Source organism: Patagioenas fasciata, chromosome 11 (assembly GCF_037038585.1).
Source record: "Patagioenas fasciata isolate bPatFas1 chromosome 11, bPatFas1.hap1, whole genome shotgun sequence".
NCBI classification, from domain to species: Eukaryota; Metazoa; Chordata; class Aves; order Columbiformes; family Columbidae; genus Patagioenas; species Patagioenas fasciata.
This window is the reverse complement of record NC_092530.1, coordinates 18,984,592-19,003,754: the sequence shown is the minus strand read 5'-3', so window position 1 is coordinate 19,003,754 and position 19,163 is coordinate 18,984,592. Positions and strand designations below refer to the sequence as shown.

General features: G+C 44.8%; 2 protein-coding genes across 4 annotated transcripts; one reads left to right on the top strand and one right to left on the bottom strand.

The window, feature by feature from the left end:
* Window positions 1-318: 318 nt before the first annotated feature.
* On the top strand, window positions 319-11,870 carry GCNA (germ cell nuclear acidic peptidase). 2 transcript variants are annotated; one of them, XM_065846935.2, is made up of 10 exons: window positions 319-572; window positions 1,374-1,423; window positions 4,045-4,096; window positions 4,466-4,539; window positions 5,003-5,443; window positions 6,755-6,902; window positions 8,005-8,149; window positions 9,908-10,046; window positions 10,568-10,772; window positions 11,488-11,870. In XM_065846935.2, exons 1-10 carry the CDS (start codon window positions 346-348, stop codon window positions 11,738-11,740), a joined length of 1,734 nt encoding a protein of 577 aa, XP_065703007.1. In that variant the 5' UTR covers window positions 319-345; the 3' UTR covers window positions 11,741-11,870. The 2 variants fall into 2 exon arrangements, with proteins under 2 accessions (XP_065703007.1, XP_071669617.1); XM_071813516.1 differs by lacking the exon at window positions 319-572 and adding an exon at window positions 589-677.
* A 495-nt stretch (window positions 11,871-12,365) lies between these two features.
* BRCC3 (BRCA1/BRCA2-containing complex subunit 3) lies at window positions 12,366-19,058 on the bottom strand. Of its 2 annotated transcripts, none has more exons than XM_065846858.2 (8): window positions 18,936-19,058; window positions 18,204-18,323; window positions 17,565-17,652; window positions 16,768-16,856; window positions 16,038-16,093; window positions 15,472-15,603; window positions 14,879-14,922; window positions 12,366-14,001 (listed from the first exon to the last, which is right to left on the bottom strand). In XM_065846858.2, the coding sequence occupies exons 1-8, from the start codon at window positions 19,038-19,040 to the stop codon at window positions 13,850-13,852; spliced, it is 786 nt and encodes a 261-aa protein (XP_065702930.1). In that variant the 5' UTR covers window positions 19,041-19,058; the 3' UTR covers window positions 12,366-13,849. The 2 variants fall into 2 exon arrangements, with proteins under 2 accessions (XP_065702930.1, XP_065702931.1); XM_065846859.2 differs by having other exon boundaries at window positions 18,960-19,058.
* Between the last annotated feature and the right edge of the window lie 105 nt (window positions 19,059-19,163).

Below are 19,163 nucleotides of genomic sequence, written 5' to 3'. Positions count from 1 at the left end.
CTAGCGGTGCTGCCGATTTGTCTCGGGTAATTTTGTCTCGGTTGCGCTCGGCTTGAGACCTGGTGGCTGCGCCGGGCCCGGAGCTCTCGGTGCGGGCCGTCGCTACACCCGCAGCCACAGGGAGTTCTGGCCCCTCCGCCTCCCCGCGGACCCGCCGGTAGCGGACCCGCCGGTAGCGGACCCGCCGGTAGCGGACCCGCCGGTAGCGGACCCGCCGGTAGCGGACCCGCCGGTAGCGGACCCGCCGGTAGCGGACCCGCCGGTCCGGCCCCGAGTGCGCAGGCGCGGGCGGCGCGCACGCTCCTGCCCGGAAGCGGCGCGGCGGGCGCGGGCGGTTCGAAGGCGATGGAGCCGCCGGGCCTCGCTGCTCCCGCAGCGCCCCGGGCCGGGGATCGGACCGCGCTCTCCCCGCAGCAGAGCGGCCCGCACAGCCCCCGGGGCGGGGAGCGCCGCGCCGCCGCATACGGGCAATGCCGGGCCGGGAGCGAGGCCGCGGAACGTGGCGGGAAGGCCGCGGAGGCCGGCCGGGCCGGGTCCCGCTGCCCGAGAAGCCGGGGCTGGCGGGGCGGCAGGTGAGGCCTCGCTCGGGGAGCAGCAACCCCGTCCCTCGCGTTATTTTTATAGATCATATCTAAATATGACTTTAAATTACGCCTTCAATTGTTTTATGATAGTAGGTAGGTATTAGCATGTTTCAGAATTATGGTCTTTAAGCTTTAGGTAACTTTAATGTGATTAAAAGAAGCTGTATTCATATTTTTAAGCATTTGTGTAGTGTATTTTTCAAGTTGCTAAAGTTTGGGTTTTGTTAGAAAATAAAATAAATAGTAAGAGTATTGTGGCTTGCGTGAGAGCCGCAGCCGGGTGGCCGTGCACCGTTCTGCGGCTCACAAACAGCTTTGCGAAAGCTTGCTAAATGCTCCCGGCAGGCATGTTAAAGTGCACTTTATACAAAAGCAGCTTTTTTCTCATTTTTCAGTGGTTTTAGGTTTCAGACTCAATACAACATGACTACCTGACCATATACCACACGTAAGATGAGAAACAAGCTTTTTGTCCCTTCTGACACCCAATTTGAACTTAAACTAATGTCGCATCCTAAGCCTGCATCTCCAAACAGTTCAGTCTTTCAGATTTGACAGCGATTGATTGCTACTTGAATACTGAACATATGTGGTTATTATAAATTTTAATATACATGTTCTGATATTTCTATTCTAAATCATTTAAAACAGTTCAGCCTATTTTAGCCGCTCAGTGTTTTTCAGTATATATTTGGCTCTCAGTGTTCACCGGTGTTTCAGACCAGTGGACATGCAGACCCACCTGCTGCTGACCGTTCTTGATGCTATTCTGCATTCCATTTTTTGCAGCAATGTGCTGTGCTTCTCTTCCAGCAGTGACGATGAGGAATTTGAAATGTGTAAGTAATAGCACATATTAATTGGTTTTCTGAAAGAGCATTAAAAGGACACATCTCTACCTTGTTACAGCGAAGCGGTTTTTATACAGGACTTTCTTCCATTGCTCACGCTGCAGAGTCCCTGTTCTCGGTGAGCAGGGGTACCTTGTGCTGCACTGAGCCTTCTTGAATCTCCTGTCTCAATCTTGGATACTTTTTGCCTTATGTTGTTTTTTCTTATTGCCGTAGTTTTGTCTGTTCCCTGTCACCTGCTTCCTCTTAGTCTACGGGGAGTCTTTGAATAAACATATTTGTTAAGCAGTTACTGTTCCAAACACGTGTCTAAACTACTCAGAATTCCCTCTTACATGTCACAGCTTTTGCTGTATGAGGGAGGTTTTTGGCTTTTCGTAGTGGCTTAAAGTCCTGGTAAGATGGAATTGAATACTAAATTTTACATGATGGCTTCTGCTGTGCATAATTCCCTATCTTTATGTTTAGCCTTTACACACAAAACGTGAAGTTTGTATTTTCCTTTTTGGATAATAGCCATTATGACTATAATTTTGTGCAAGAGTACTTGAGTACACACTCCTTTTTTTTTCCTGTTGCAAGAGTTCTGTTTAGCTTGTTCCTTAGATGAACTAATCATGGTTCTACTACATCTCAAGTGGGTTTCAGACTGGTAAGTAATTTAAAGGTTTGTAAATCTTGCAATATGTTCCTAATTACGTATTCAACCTTTGAACAGAGGTGGTTGAAATGGTAAGGCAGCAAGTTGTATCTGTTTATTTTGACTTTTGCATATCACTCTTGTGTCAGTCCAGATCCTTCCCAAGCAGATTTCTCATTACTTTAGAGTTCGTGCTGTACTGCAGCTCAGTGCCACATGAACGATCCTTAAGCATCGTCAAGCCTTACTGCTTACATCTAACTGAATTAAAATGCGCTGTGTATAGCTCCTGTGCTACCTTTGGGCTTTTAAATCTGATAAATATTTCAACACTGTCCATTTTTTAGGTTATTGTTCAATTCCTGTCATTTTTAAAACTTAAATATTTGACAGTCTGCTCTTTTTTTCCCTGCTCTTTCTGCCTTCTCCATCCAGGAGGCGGTTGAGCCCCAAAGTCACGAGTCAGCTCTGCTGTGGGAGGTATTTGGGAGTAAACAGTTGGGCTTGGAGCGGAATATTTACAAAGCTGTTACACAGAATCACAGATTGTTAGGGATTGGAAGGGACCTCAAGAGATCATCCAGTCCAGTCCCCCTGTTCTATTGCCATACTATAGCGACAGCTGTGGGAAAGAGTGAAGTGAAAATATGTATATACCAAGAGACAAGAAACTAAAGAGAATTGATTTATTAAGTAGCAGGTCATATTTTTCTGCAAGCTTTCGGTTTCCTGTGACCCCCTGTCAGCCTCCTTGGCTCCGTGCTTCTCCCTGGGGCAGGAGCGCTGTGGCTGTGGTTGTCTGGGAAGGCTGCTGGCCACTCGGGCTTCAAGGAGCCACCTGGACGTGGTGGCTGGAAGGTGGCAGATGCTGTGTTTACTTCTGCAGTGAAGGTAGCGGTGAAGACTACTGAGTGCTAAAAATGAAAATAACTTACCGCTCCAAATATTTTGTGAGCTTCAAGGTCTTGAATTCTTCCCCCCACACCTTGTGATTTTCTAAGAGGTCAACACTCAGCCCTATCTTATGCTTTTTAACTTTTGGTGTGTTTTCGGGGTAGCATGTGGGTGTAGCTCATTTGCCCTTCCTGGTACCAGAATCTACCCATCAGCCATTAAAGCTTTATCAAGCAAACTTATCTTCTGGTTTGGGGCTTATGGCATAGTGTAAAAGTTTATAATCTCATTGAAGTCACGCATGCAACTTCAGATTGTGAGAATGAACCTTCCTTAACTGCTATTTTGGCCCACCATGTTCTGAAGAAAGGACAGTTGTTTCCCTTCTCCCCAGCCTGATTTACGCTTTAATGAAATTTATTCCCCTTCAGCTTTCCTGAATCTCACAGAATGATGGTGTGTGAAATTTTGATGGCATTTCTCATCATCTATTCAGAGCCACTGCTTCAAGCATGTGCAGTATCACTGTGGTGTTACTGTGGGTTGTGTTTGGCAGTCACCTCAGTATTCCCGGAGTGATTAGAACGCATTTATTTCTGAGAAGCAGTATTGAACTGCTGTTCTGCGGTGGGGTACTATTGTTTACTGTTTCGTCTGAACATTTTTTTTGGAGTCACTTGGTGAAAGAAGCATGTGGGCAACTGTTTGCAGTAGGAAGACTGCTACCTGCAGTCACTGGAATGCTTGGAGAAAATATTGATAAACCCAATTCAATTCCACCCCCAACGATCCACATATACGAGGATGCTACCCTGGATAATGCGAGACACATAACAGCACTTCTTATGGGGCTTTGTGCTGGGCAAGGATTGAATGATGAAGGAAATGCCAGACAGCTGCTCTCAGCTTTGAGGAATTAAGAGCTGGAATTTATATATAAAGGATTCTTATGTTTGGTTTGGGGGTTTCTTTTAAGACTTTAGACTGAATTTTTACTAGTTGCAAACTTTTCTCTTAAAAAATGCATAACAAATGAAACAGAAGCTTGTTCTTAATTAATCTTCTATTGTTTCAGTTTTAGCTAGATTGAAAACTCCCAAATCTGTTCCTAAAAAGGTGGAAGCAAGGTGAGTGCTGTCATTCGTTACTTTTCAATGTTTATATATTAGTTTTCTGTATCATGTTTACCATTCAGAACACAGAAAAATAATCAGAAGTTGTAGTGATTCAGAGGCAGATATGTGTGTAGGAGAGAGTGCAGACAGGAGAGCTGTTGTGTCCAATCTGTATGTTCAGGTCAAATGTAAAATGGGCTGTTTGGAACTGTGCACTCTCTATGGCCATTCCTACTGATGGACATGGCTGTAACATCTGCCGTGAGCAACTGATAATGGTATATTGGTGGCTTTTTTTAGCTTGCTTTTTTAGTAAGGCAAACTTACTCTTCTGTTTCCCTGCTCGTGCCTACCTTTTCACATTATTTGCTTGTTTTACAGCTTGAAGGACTTTATTGATGACTCAGATGATGTCTTCTTGGACTTAAAAGTGCGAAAGAGTACAACAAAGAATGGCAAGTAATTGTTGGACACCAAATGTGAAGCAGGAATTTTAATGGGTGGACAGAGCATTTATTGCTAAGCCCATAGATTTCTGGGAGAGCTTGTTAAACGTAAGGTCACGTTGTCTCTTCCTTGAGGGTAACAAAGGCTTTTCTGTTTCCTCTGGAGGTAGCAGAGGGAAGCACGGTCATAGTGTTCTGACAAGTGTATGTTCCAAAGCGTTGCTGTAGGTTTGCAGATATTGTGGATGATCTGCAAGTATTTGGGTCTGGAGAAAGAGCAGCAGCCCATGGCTGATTAGAGTGAGCTGCAAATACGGGATGGTTGCTGTGGAGAGAGGACTTTGGGTAAGCAAACCAGCATTGTTATGGCTGTAACAAGTCATTCTGTAGACAAAATATGCTGGGTAAAGAAGGAAGGCAAGTCCTCTAAATGAAATTACCAAAACTTTGGGCTGTTTGTTTTGAATTGCAGCACAGAAAGATCTTCAGACCCCAAAGAAGTGGATGACTCCTGCAAAGAAAAACAGTTGCTGCCAAAAATTGCAGTATTCAGAGGCTTCAAGTGACAGTGAATGTTCTGTCTTTGTCGAAAGTCCATGGCCTGGCTACCGAAAACAGGGAGTGACAGACCTGAAAGAGACAGGGAGCTGCATAAAACTCCCACCTCCCCAAAATCCACAAGAACCCGTTTCCAGAGGCAGCCCAGACCTGCCTGTTAGGAGGAAAGCAAGCACCTGTGAAAAGGGTGTAGAGAACGAAGCGCCAAGTGCGGCACCACGACAAAGTAGAGAGGTAGAATCAGGCAGCTCCGATGATGAATTTGAATCATTAATAGAACGGATAATGAAACGCAGTACACCCCGACAACCAGTCTTAAGCACAAGCAGAACTGTCTATCAGCCAAGCGCAACTGGTAAGCAATTGTTCTTAGTTAAACTGCAGGCTACCTATTGGCAGCAGTGGTATTGCTGATTAGCTAATTATGTTCATTTGTGCGGCCTGTGCTTTAGAATTGCAACTGGCATCTTGCATTTGAATTTGATGCAATGAGAAGTCATTCCCCTAAGCATTCTGAAAGGTGATTCTACCTGTCTTGTGGTATCAAGTTTTAAGTTTTTCACTATTGCTTGATTTTACAATTCCTATCATTGTACGTGTTTTTTGTTCGTAAAGTTGTTCTGAAAACAAATCTAATTGGTGATTTTGAATAACTAATTTTTTAATGGGTGATAGCAGTTAATGTGAAGCTGTCATTTTGGTAAGACTGAAATTTTGAGCAGTTTTTATTTAAAATACAGTTTATAATGAGGATTTCCTGAACCAGAAGCTCCTTCTCTCCTTCGACTAAGTGAAGTGAGCTCCAGCTGCAAGGCTGCAGGGGAAAAAGGGCTGTTGCTGAGGGAGAGCAAGTGAAAACAAATCTCTTTCTAGAACAGTAAACGCAGGGTGCCCTCCCTACTAACAAGGACTAGTTGAGGGCAAGGAGACCTATGGAAGGGGATGCCTGACAGCATGGAAATATGGCCTGGGAAAGAGCAAATTTTAATTTTGATTAGAATTTGTCAATGTGGTCTAGAAAACATCTTCTAGAAGTGAACTGGCAGCTGTGGTGGCTTCTCCATAGATGGTTGAATAGCAAAAGGAAACAAGTGGCCCAAACGGGGGCAGAGTTGTAGAAAAGCTGGCAGAGAGAACGTCTCCTGGAACCGCAGACCTTGACACGGTCCTTGATTTCTGGAGTTGGGGTTGCTTGTTTTAGTGATCTGTCTGGGTGCAACTGGGGAAATAGGCAGTGACCTGATCAGAACCTGCCTGGGAAACGAACGATGTGACTTCTGGTACATGACAGGTCAGAACAGCGGTTTTGTTCAAATGGTGTCTCTGCATTACTGCTCCCAACGTGCTCGCGATGATTTTGAATTGACATAATGTCACAGAAATGCCTGAGCAAAGTCACAAATGGTTTTCCCTCCGCTGCCTGGAGGGAATGTTTGGAAGTTTGGGGTTTGCTTCTCCTTTGTGGAATGGTAGCTTTGTAGTATATCCCAGCAATTACCTTTCCATCAGTTGTAAAAGCTGTTGCGTTCACGTATGCGCAGCGAGAGTGTGTGTGCTGAGGTGGAATATTTGACTCGTTTCACCTTTGTCTGTTACCTGGTTGCTGACATCTGTGCTCCCAATTACTGGACAGTGTGTAATCCTGTGACTCTTTCTGTTGAACTAGAAAACATGAGGCCACCCTGGGAGGGAGTCAAGACACCAAGGCCTAACTCCCTTTTACTTCAGGAAACACCTTCCAGGACAGTGGCTTCTGGAAGGACTCCGAGAAATGAATTAGTCAGTTGTTCACAGTCAGCCAAGACAGACAGAAAGTAAGTGATTCTCCATCTTTACTGGGTTCTAGGACCGTTCTAGATCAACAAAGAGATGCTAAGCATTTTGCCTAGGATGACATTGTGACATTTCTGGTACCGGGAACTTCTACTGCCAATTCAGCAGTTGCTAATGGTTAAGAAGCTGGAAATCAAAGCTTTCCCTCTCAGGTATGACAGGGAGAATAGAAGCTGATCTCTGCTTAGAGGAATTGATGACAAATAAATCTGACAGATGTCAAATCTATGTAAGTGTGAGCTCTCTTGCTATTTGTTGTCTTGGTGCAGCAGAGTTCTAACATGGACTGGCCCTACAGATTCTGTTTATCCAGCTGCCTGCCTCTGAAAATGCATAAAAACGGAGTCTATTAGGAATTCATGCCTTTTAACAAGCTTGTCTTGATATTTTTGATGTGTATCCTTATAACTTGCAGAATTCATGTTTCTTTTTCTTTACATGGTTGCAGCTTAAGCTTTTCAGAATAATATCTTTCATTTCTAATGGCTGCCTTTATTCTGCCTTTTAGCCATATGATGTTTCTTTTCATTATTTTATAATAGTGTATACCAATACAAAACCTTGATATGATGTCTTCAAAACTGATGCTTTTTCAGGATGCTGCAGTATTGCTGTTAGTCATCCTAGAGGAATAGAGGAATATCTCCTTCCCTTGTATGAATTCTTGAGGATTCCCAGTGCATCTTTGGCTATCTTTCTGAAAATATACCTTTATTGTGGGTGATCATGTTAGGGCTGTTGATACATCGATCACGTTTTGGTATAATTGCGGCTCGCTGTGTCACAAAGATGTGAACCACTCTCTTTTCCTACTTAGGAGTCCTCATAATCTAGTTTTGTAAATTAATGAAGTAACTGCAGAACTCTTGCAACAGCTCTGCCCTTTCATACCCCTGGCGAGGGAAGAAGACAGCATAAGCACATGTGCCTTACTGGCCTCGCAAGGCAAATCAGTGAAGAGAGTCAGGAGAGGTTTATGCTGGCGGCAGCACCCCAGAGATCTTTATTGGCCATAAAGTGGCCATTATTTTTCAATGTGATATCTCTGTACTTCAGTAAACTGCTTTATGGCTTTTCTTGCAGGCTCAGGGTGTGCTCAGTGCCCGGCTGTTTCTTGCAAGATCTCTCAAATCCGTCTTCTGACTATGTGAAGTATTTCAAGAAAAATAAGGAGGAGCTGGCACAGAAGCTCTACTCTCTGTATAACAATACCATCTTTGAGCAGAAGGTTGGCTTCAAAACAAAAACTACAATTCTAAAATGCTGGTTAATGTGTTGCTCCTAATTTTTTGACGTGATTCCTCTTTATCCTCCTCAGTTACAAGTTAAGCTTTATAGCAATGACTTAGTTCAAGCAGTTTCTTTGAAATGAGTTTGTCACCACGGCAGCGGTTTTCAGCTTGGCCCACTTTCCCGGCCGCAATGGTTGTACCAGCCCTAAGTGAGCAGTCTGGATGGTGTCCCAGAGCCCATGAGGAGGGAACTACTACATGAGGGGCCTCGGATCAGTTTGATCTTTGAAGAGGTGACAGATAATTATCTTCATGTATTTTCTAGCACCTGCATTGTCATCAGCTCAGCGGCCCAGGAATGTTTCTGTTGCTGCCTCTTGTAGCAGACCCCAGCAAAGGCAGCTGTGGCTTTCTGCTCCTGTGAAAACCACGAGGTTGCTTAACCACCATTGCTTATTCAGCTTTCACTGGAGACACGTGTACTAGTGACCTCTGCAGCGTTACCACAACCTAATCGCTACTTGTAGTACAACTCTCTTGCCTGCTGACGGATAAAAGCATTTACTTCCCTTTGCTGTTGGGGCTTGTTGCCTCATGCTTAGTCATGCCGCACGTGGCCTTCATTCCATGTTCGTGTCTGCTGTTCTGGAAGAGATTAAAAAGCCGCTTATCCTTTGAATAACAGTTTTGGGTGAACCTGAAGCTATAGGTTCCAAATTCAATTTCAGAGAAATGCTGTCTTGAACTTTACATGTTCTGGGACACTGGAGACCCTCTGCTGCTGAGAAACATCCTTGAAAGGAGCGACACTGCCCTCAGTAATGTCAATAGAATGTTCTTTAGGAAAGAAAATGTTTCTGTTCAGCTGAGAAAATACTGTTGAGCTGACCAAGGACAAGCTGAGGTCATGATTTCACATAGAGCTGAGCTGAACAGGCTCACTATTGCTGAAAGCAAAACATCCTCCCCTCAGCGCTTCAGCCCTGAACCTGTGCTGGCACTTACCACTGTTGGACCACGTACTTAGGCTCATTAACTAATTGAGATGACAGAAAACTGTTGGTAAAAGAACAGAGCTAACCAAGATAAATCTGATGAGGGCCTATAAAGTGAGGAGCAGCACAGAGGATAAGCAAGGGGTGATCATTCACCCTCTCGCAGCGTGAACATGCATCAAATCAAAAATGGCAAGTTGCAAGCTCAGAACAACCAAAGTAGACGGTACTTGGCCTGTAAATTATTGAGGGGTAGAACTTCCGATCACAGATTATTATGGATGCTCATAAAGCACATATATTAAACATGCATGCACGCTCTCTCTGCGAAACACCAGAAAACAACTTTAAGGGCTATTTAATGCAAAGGAACCACCTGTGGCTCAGTGAGGTGTTGTCTTGCAAATGAGTAGCAGTAGGGAAACATACTTTTTTTAAAGAGGAAATTCTAGTTAATGCCTGACCTGTCTCTGTATTTCCTCTTAAGCAGCATGTGTAGCCACTGCTGGCGGCAGGACAGAGGAACTAAGGGACTTTTTGTCTCACCCTGCAGTGTGAAACTCCCCGTGTTGGTTACAGAAAAACTGATTATAAGAAGCCGTGGAGGGTGGGTTTGCGTCTTACGTGACAACAGTGTTAAGGGCAATAACAGAGACATCTTGTACTGGCTTTGCAGTAAATATAAAGGGAATCCAGAGGGCCAGAAGAAAATAAGCAAGACGGAAAAAGCTAGATTACATGTACTGTTTTGTTTTTCAGCTACCAGAGAAAATGGTAATAATCTGGAATAAGAAAATGAGAAAAACAGCAGGATATTGTGTAAGTGGGCAGACAAAAGGTCCTGAAGCAAAGCGTTATGCTCGCATAGAACTTTCAGAGAAAGTCTGTGACTCTGCAGGTAGGTAAAAGAAATGCTGATTTGTTTTTTCTTTGAGAAAGTGAGTTCTAGAGATAAAAACATGAATCTGAGGCCTAAGAGAACTGGAACTGGACCCTGCTTTGAAATTTCCTATTAACTTGAATAAATCATTAGTGGTAGTACTTGTCCTCACAACCCTTCTAAGAGGCTGGGCAGATTTAAAAAAATGTGAGATCATTGCAGGTCTCTTCCAACTGAAATATTCTACTTTAATTGAGGAAACAATTTGGTGCTGAGCTCTAGTTGTTTCTGGATGAAAAAATATCAGTGTTAGAAAAGCAATCCATGAGTCTTGGTCTAAATAAATGTTTCAGGACTTATTAAAAAAAAAAAAAAAAAACCAACAAAACACTGGTAATTCTAACCTCCAAAATAACTCTTGCATCTTAATAAAGAATGAGTATCTAAGGCCAGAAGCAGTGACTAAGGTTGAAAGCCTGTACTTGCCTGTACATGACTGATCTTAGTTTCTTTTTTCGTCTGTCTTGCCTTACCCCAAGATCGTCTTCGAGACACGCTGGTTCATGAGCTTTGTCATGCAGCCACCTGGCTGATCAATGGTGTTCGCAACGGACACGGACAATTCTGGAGATTCTATGCCAATAAATCAGTGATGATTCATCCAGAACTGCCAGTAGTAACACGATGCCACAACTATGAAATTAATTACAAATTCACCTATGTGTGCGTCCTGTGCAAAGCTACGTGAGTAATGTTCTGATCTCGCATATGACTGTGTATTAACTTTGTCTCCAACATGGCAATCCCCTCTGTCTTGAAATCATGAGTCTCTTATAAAAACTGTGAAGCAATTGGGATACTGAGTGGTTGTTCCATGTTTCCTGAGCCCACACAACCTCACTATGAGATTCCACGTTCGCTTCCAGGTAGTGTCAGTTCCGTTCAGAGGTCAGGACAGACAGAAGTGTCTTCTGAGGACCATAGGTGATGATGGAAGGTCTTTGGGAAGCAGTAAGAGAGAGATCAGAATATGTCTCAGCTTTGAAGAACATGGCAGGGAGAGGTCACACCCCATGTGGCTGCTCACACTTTTCAAGCATTGCTCCAACAATGTAAATTTGGATTCACCTTCTACTGTAGTTAATATTGAGCGAACTTGCTAAAAATTTTGGCCACTCATCACTGGTTTCATGATCAACACTGATCCTATTATAGGCTTTTTGGTGGGGGTGGTACTTCCAAGGAACCAAGCTGAAAAGGTATTGGAAAAGTTCTAGGGTAGAGTAATGTGTAATATGGATTTGATCATTCTGCTGTGTGAAGCACATGGTCCGTTTCCCATTCAAAAATGCCAGCTTAGAAATCTGACCTGCGCAGCCCGGCAGAGAGCAAGGAGCCCTTTCCCACAAGTACTGTCTGCCACAAGTGGGAAATCTAAGTATTTATTTTTCCATTTCAGGATTGGCCGTCATTCCAAGTCTCTGGACACAGAGCGCTACACGTGTGCATTCTGCGGGGGGGAGCTGGTCCTGAGCGAGCCCGTGCGGAAGGACGGCACTCCTGCCAGGACGCAACTAACGCCCTTTGCAAAGTATGTGAAAGAGAACTATGGACTTACTAAAAGAGAGCAGCATGGGCTGAGCCACGCCGAAGTCATGCGGAAACTCAGTGCTGATTTTGCTTTAAAAACCAGGCTTCAGGATTCCTTGTGATATCTCAATACGCCTCCTTTCTTGATGCCACTTAGACTCGTACTACTACATACAAAATTTAACATGAGTCTAAGAATGTGCTTTGGAGGATTCCAGATTATTGTAATATTTTACCATTAAATACTTCTAATAAAGAAGCGAATAAAGGACCCTGCACTCCAATTCAATGTGAATCACGCTAGAGCCATTTATTACAGAAACAAGCCTCGTTATATATGCAAATATTCTTTGATCACGTGTCCACGCTCCAATCCTGCATTCACTAATTGGATATCATCTCTGTTCATGAGCTGTCCACATGCTGGATTCTCACTGCTGATAGGTCTGTTGATTTACATCATGTTGAGGCCCTGTTATTGTAGAAATGCCTCACTCCCAGGGCAGGTCCTGTTTTCAGCTTTCCAAGGTGGCCTTGAAATTCCTTTGGGCCTGGCTAGTTCAATAACAAATCTTCATCTAATAGAAACCCATCCACAGAAACTCAGTGCTGATTTTGCTTTAAAAACCAGGCCTCAAGATTCCTTGTGATATCTCAATATGCTTCCTTTCTTGATGCTACTTAAATTTCGTATGTAGTAGTATGACTCTAACATGAGTCTAAGAACATGCTTTGGAGGATTCCAGATTATTGTAATATTTTAGCATTTAATACTTCTAATAAAGAGTGGGCAAGAGTGAGCAAGATGTAACCATGATAGAAAATCCATGACACAGCAGCATGGACACCTCTGGTGTCCCCTGTCACCCGTGTCCTTCACTGGATGTTGTCCCAGAGGCATCCCCAGCCTCACTGACAGTGCAGAGCCAGCTGGCACCAGTTGTCACCAGCCCTGTCCGCCACAGGGCAGCCCCATCCCCTTGCACAGAGGCGATGAAGTTCATGGCTGCCAGCTGATCTCCAAAAGGTCTCATCAAGACAGGGGCAGTAAGACACCTGCTGCCCTAGGAAGGATTAAGGTACAGAGCACTTGAACTAGAAAACGGTAACAGTGGGATAGACACTGACCTTTGAAAAGCCTCCACTGCAGTAATTCAGGCAGCTCCTTTTCATCTACTTGAGCGTGTGAGGACTTAGATTAAAGCCAAGGTGCCAAAACAAAAGTTTTAACTGTGATGTTGGTTCCTTCACTCATATGAGACAGACTTCACATAACAGAAAGCAGATGACTATTTACGTGACAGGGATACTCTGAAATGTGTCAGCAAGACCATTTAAGGGATTTGTTCAACAGGTATTTCATTCCATTTCAATCTAATGAAATGGCTACAATTAAGTCAAGCATGTAACAATGACAGGCTTACATATCTGTCTATTCTCAGCATCTTAACCTTTCCCCGTCTGGAATGGAACCACAGTCCTCTCACTGCACCACCAGAACCAGGCTAGTTTGTAGAGAAAAATCAGTGCTGGCCATGCAATAGCACCACATGGAGTAAGAGAAAACAGACTGTGTCCCAAAAATGCAGGCACTGGCACTTTGTAGCATTTATTTCATTTCTACTCTGAACAACTCTGGCTTTGGAATTCTTTATTTGGTTTGAAGTATGCTGAATGCAGATCCTATGTCAAAGTTCTTCCAGGTCTGTTCGCGATCTTCCCTTCCACCTCTTACCTGACTGGGTGGGTAACCAGTAATCCAGAACATTACTAGATCTAAGATCATGGTCAACTGAAGCTACTAAAAGAAGGCAGAAGTTGGCAATATCAGATATGATTGCAGGGACACACTTTTGCCCTCTGAACCTCCTGTTCTAGGCTCCTGAAACACATGTAAAGCAGTAAGACTTCTAACAAAATAAAGGAGAGGGAGAAACAACTTGTTCCATGGTATGTGTTCTCCAGAACTGAAGTCTCTTCAGGTGCTGCCCAATCCCATCATAGAACTAGAGCTCCACTGCATCATGCAGCACCGGGAGAGACACCACTGCTCTCCACCAAGCTGGGGCAGATAAAGCCCATATCCTGTCAAAGTGCTCTTTGCTGCATGGGGCAGGAGAGACACAGCTTGGATCTTCACCGCAAGGCAACGCAGGGCCACCCTTCAGCCAGGAGTAGGTCTTGTACAGTTTTTTTCATGTCTCTTTTCTGAACAGTCTGTATTTCCTCCATCACTCTAAAGCAGCCAGTTCCTCCAGGAGCTGCTCCTTCTCCTGCTGCAGCTCCTGCACCCGCTGTTTGTTCTGCTCTAATCTGTCCTCCAGCCATTGAAGGAGCGGCCCACTGATAGCAGACATCTGGCTGCAGAGGTTCTTTGTGAACACTGGGAAGGGCAAGAACATATCACACCAGTGCAAACACACAAAAGGCTCAGTTAGCTACAACAACCCCAAAATCGAGAGCAATAGAGACAGTCAGGGAAACCCTCCAACATCCTGCCCAAGGCAACCAGACATCCCCCATAGGAAAGTCAGAATCAGCAGTTTGTGAAACAAGGCACTTCCATCTGACCTTTAGACACCTGGGGGGATGACAGACCTACAACAGGAATCTGCATATAAGTCAGCACTGATGCTAATTAACTTCTAAATTCAAGAGCAAAGAATGCCTCATTTATTGAACAGGTGAGAAGGGACAATGGGGTATTTATCTCAGAACAGAAGCAGGATTAGGATTCACCCTATCTCACTGGCAAAAGAGATGTCATATGCACACGATCTAGAGGAACCACCAGGAAATGCAAATATGCATATAGATCAGTGAGACACTACTTTAACAACCACCAAATCCAAAATCCCATTGCTGTTCTAAAACGAAAATAAACCCAAAACCACCCCAGTCTATTCTAATTTTAACCAATGGTACCAAGGTCAAAGGATATAACAACATTCAGAAAACCCAGGATTAGGTTACTTTATAGCCCTTGATGTTTTCCTTTAAAGCATTCAGTTACAATTCTGCTCCTCCAGTAGACTTAATGCAACAAGGAAACCGGAAATTAACCGTATGACAGATAAAAAGACAAGTTTGTGCTTTTATAGTTATTTACAAGTGCCTTTTATGGCAAAGGGAGGCCTGTTACGCAGCTGTGCTCTATCGTCCCCTGAAGTTAGAGCCAAGCCAACCCCTGCTTAAGCCTCTCCTGTTTTGACTCTGGGAGCAGGTCCCTGGGCTCCAGCATGCAAAAAAGGAATCCTTACCTGAGCCGTTATGAATCTTGGTGACAGAGTCTAGGTGGGTAAGGCTACGAGAATGAACAGGACACAGGTCAGTGACAAGGCAGCAGTGAATTGCACACGTTAGGTAAACCCAGGCCACAGAACCAGCTACCTACTGACAGCGCAGGTACATCTAGGCCTCTTCACTTGTTTAAGCCCTGTACATTCACAAGGGTAACAAAGATCCCACAGCACAGAAACATAAGAGTTGGGCACAAGAGGCAGGAAAAAAAATAAAGGAAAAAAAAAAGGTACTTATTCTCATTTTTCAGACTTCTCAGCATTCTTACCCTGGTTAAACACTAATTACTATCACACACATTACTGAAGTGCCACCATTAGCTCACACACACACTGGCTTTTTTAGTTGCAGCAGAGGAGCAGTTATGCTTCACTCTTGTGTGCAAGGCTGAGAGAACTTCAACTCTTTAATGTGAAGGTATTCAATCAGTTCTCCTACACAAGCTGCTAATGCTTATTTTCTATACCCCTGCTAAGGTTATGGTACTTATAGCAAGAGCAGAACATGTTAACAAAGACAGTCGTGGAGAGGGCTGCACCCCCAGGGTTGTTACCTGTGAATTCTCCTGTAGGCATCTTGCTCTTCTTGGCAAAGGATCTTGGGCAGCTCTATAGCTGATTCCAGACACACTTTCCCGATGGTTTCGTGAGGGACAACATGAATAGGAATTTCAATCCTTTCATACCTAAAAGGGCAGCCGACACAATTAACTTCAAAGCAGTAGAGGAAAGGAAAAAAAAAAGTGATGTACAGCACGTGTGTGGTTGGCGGGGACTCCAGGGACTCTACACAATGCAAGCTGAAGCCTCGACCTCTGGAGTTGAAAACAAAAGGCTGGGCCTTCTGCATCACAGATTACAGCACAAATTCAAACTCTGACTAACACATCCTGCACCAAATCTTAAGATACAATATTTTCTAGGCTAAATTAATCAGTCCTAATCTTTAGATTCTCTTCAAGCAGCCTGCAGTAACAGAAATATGGAGCTCATTCAGGCATTTCTATGCAATATTTGCTCCTCATGATGAGTCTAGAAGCCACTTATTTGAGACAATCCAGAAAGGAGAGAGAAGATGAAACACAACCTGATGCTGGACATATTTTTCTGCTGTACTCACTCTGAGCTCTTCTGGGCCTGAATGGACTGGAAACAGGTGTAGAGAATCCTGCCTGTCTAAAAGAGACGAGAGAAAGTCAGATTCCAAAAGCAAAAAATCATCTAAAAACACAAGGTCCTTTAGGAAGCAGAATATGCTTTCAAATAGCATTTTAACAGGTTGCAAAGGCATGTGCTTTGAGCTTCGACTGGGACACCAGAACTGTTTACAAGCAGATACTGACAGACCCATTAACCATTAAAAGATAATCTTAAACAATAGCTACCTGGGAAACCCAGACAAGACACAGCACTCACACTACAGCAGCATCTCCTAAGGAAGCCAGAGGTGTGATCAGCTCTGTCTGCTAGGCTGAGCAGTCGAAGAGCACTGACACACGTCAGCACATGCACACGTCAGTGCACACACGCATGTCAGCACACGTGTCGGCATGTGCATGCATGTGTCAGCTCACACACTGCACCCATCTGAGGCAGCCCCAGAACCCCAGTATCAGCCCAGCTCTGCTGGTTGCAGAGCCAGCCTGTGGCTGAGTGCGGCCTCATCAGCAACTCATTCTTTTGTTGCTGGGATTACGATCCAAACGTCACCATTCCAGCCATGCTTTGATTGTGCTCCGAGCAGAGCTCAGCCCTTCTTGCCGGCTGCATCCAAGGATTTCAGCTTTGCCCTGGGGCTGATGTTTGCCATGGCTACTTGGAGGGTTTATTGCTATTTTTAAGTTGCCCACCTTTGTGTTTTTGTCCTCAATGAAGCAGGAAAAGATAAGCCCTACAAAACCTTGGTCCATCATCTGGTACATAGCTTGTGTGCGGACATCTGTGGACAAAGAAACAAGAGAATAAGAACTGCACTGGTCACTTGAAGAAGGAAAAAAATATTTGCCACCTATTGAAGGGCGACCTGGAACTGGGTAACAAAGGTCACAAGCTTTATTTTAAAGCACTTACTCCAGGTAAGTACAGACCTGTTGGGCAGACTGCTGCAGGTTAAAAAAAAAAAAAAGGCAATTTAAAATGTAATTAAATAGCAAATATTAAAAACATACGATGAGTTAGCAAAACAAGAAATAATCTTTGCATCAGCTTGGTGACATAAATCACTATGTTGCCATAACGCCCAACATGTATATGACACTCACATGCTTCTTTCAAAAATGTTTTTGGTTTTGCATTAACACTCACAGGTGTCAAAAATTATCAGAACAGCCCTATGGTTCCCACCGCTTCTTTTGCTGTTGCCCACACGCCAGATCTAGTTTTCTTGTGTGAAAGAACAGCAATAGCTGATCCGTGACTGAGCCACAGGTAGTTTGAGCAACCTGGAGCACAGAGACAGGAACAGGGCTACACTGGCAGAGGTTCCTGAAGCCCACCCAGACAATCTTGTCCTACTAGAAGGCATGTGAGAAAAACAAACTTCAATAGCTGGGATGTGCAGCTCTGAAAATCCAGTAAATTAAATAATACAATTAGCCAGCTGCGAGTTTTCATACAGAAACAGAACCTGGACCTAGGCTGCTCTTACCGACATGCGATGGCCAGACAGTGATGTGAGGATGAGAGTGATACCAGCCCACAACTCTCATGGGACGTCCTGTCATTTCAGCCAACCTGTGTGCAGGTCAAGGTGCTTTTGAAACCAACAGAGTAAATGGAAGAAGTTTTTTGCACAAGGAAAAACAGCAGAGTTTTATAAGAGCTTCTCATCAGCCAAAAGAATTCCAGATCCCTTTAAAGGGGTGACAAGACACAGCAGGGAGCTGACAGAAGCCTCTTCCCCAGCACTGCAGGATGCCACGGCTGCAGAAGCAAGTTGGATTTTGTTTGCACATGGCAGTGACACAGCACCAAGCTGTCCAACACAGCGGCTTGGAGCATCTGTAGGGAAAAGGCTCTCCAGCGCATCCAGAAACGGAGCCTTGCCAAAAATACAGAGAAATTATAAAAACTAGTTATAACAGAATTCCATTGCGAATGCTGGAACCAACAAAGACTCCACAGAATGGCAACTGCCAGCACAGCCCATCAAACCATGCAGGTATAGGAGGGCAGCAGCAGACAACTTCAAGCCAACCAGAACAAGTCTAAAGCACAGCACATAAAAAGAGGCGTGAGGTAAAACCACCTCACTTGTGAGTTTGCTGTTGTCTCTACTAAAGGATATCTCTGCTTCAGTAGAAGCAGCTGAAAGCTGCTCTGGCGAAATTTCCACACGGTCTTTTCTCTTATCAGAGCGGCGCAGGATGATCACGGAATGGATGTGAACAATTCGGCTGGTGTCAACCTAATGACACAGAAGAAAGAAAAAAATAATCATTCATCTGCTAAAGAAACAACTACATACAAGGAAAAAGCCAGCAAAGAAAGCATAGGGATGCATCAGAGTACAGCCAGGTATGCAGAGGGGAACCTTCCCCAACTCTAAGCTTTGACTTCAGAATAATTTCAGTTGGAAGAGACCCTCAGGATCATTGATTCCAACCATAACCTAATTCTGGTACTAAAGCATGTCCCTCAGAACCTCATCTAAACGCCTTTCAAACCCCTCCAGGGATGGTGACTCTACCACTGTCCTGGGCAGCCTGTTCCAGTGCCTGACAAGCTTTTCTGTGAAGATTTTTTTTTCCCAGTATCCAATCTAAATCTTCCCTGCTGCAACTTGAGGCACCAAGTCTGAACACAGAGCTAGAACCCACGAGTGGGCAACAGCCCGGCGCGGGTCGGCCCGAGGCCCAGCGACCTGGCCATGCCGGCAACAGCCCCGCCCCGCACACCGCCGCCCACCCGAGCCCCGCTCCGCAGGCCGCTGCCCCACGGTCAGCACCGGCGCAGGCCCTGAGCACCGCCCGGGCAGCGCTGCCTCCCGCTGGCTCTCCCGCCCGCCCAGCCCCGGCACCTCGCCGATGCAGAGCCCCATAACCTCCTCCTTCTCGGTGCTAAGCGCGTGGTTCAGGCACACCAGGAACGCATCGGCCTCCAGATACACGGCCTGCACCGCCATCTTGCCGCTTCACCCCACCACCCCGGAAGTAAGAGGAAACCAGCCCCTCCGTTTGCCCCGCCCACGCTCGGCAGCAGGGCCAATCCCAGCGCTGCCCGCTGGCCCTTCCAGCTAATCACCGTG

What these genes read in the sequence shown, in the direction of transcription:
- GCNA (XM_065846935.2), top strand. Translation starts at nt 346, where the DNA reads ATGGAGCCGCCGGGCCTCGCTGCTCCCGCAGCGCCCCGGGCCGGGGAT. An exon ending in CGGGGCTGGCGGGGCGGCAG is followed by an intron (nt 573 to 1,373) that starts GTGAGGCCTCGC and finishes CATTTTTTGCAG; the next exon opens with CAATGTGCTGTGCTTCTCTT. An exon ending in TCAGCCAAGACAGACAGAAA is followed by an intron (nt 6,903 to 8,004) that starts GTAAGTGATTCT and finishes CTTTTCTTGCAG; the next exon opens with GCTCAGGGTGTGCTCAGTGC.
- BRCC3 (XM_065846858.2), bottom strand. Translation starts at nt 19,040, where the DNA reads ATGGCGGTGCAGGCCGTGTATCTGGAGGCCGATGCGTTCCTGGTGTGC. An exon ending in TGGGGCTCTGCATCGGCGAG is followed by an intron (nt 18,324 to 18,935) that starts GTGCCGGGGCTG and finishes CTGTGTCATTAG; the next exon opens with GTTGACACCAGCCGAATTGT. An exon ending in GCCTACAGGAGAATTCACAG is followed by an intron (nt 14,923 to 15,471) that starts GTAACAACCCTG and finishes TCATTCTCGTAG; the next exon opens with CCTTACCCACCTAGACTCTG.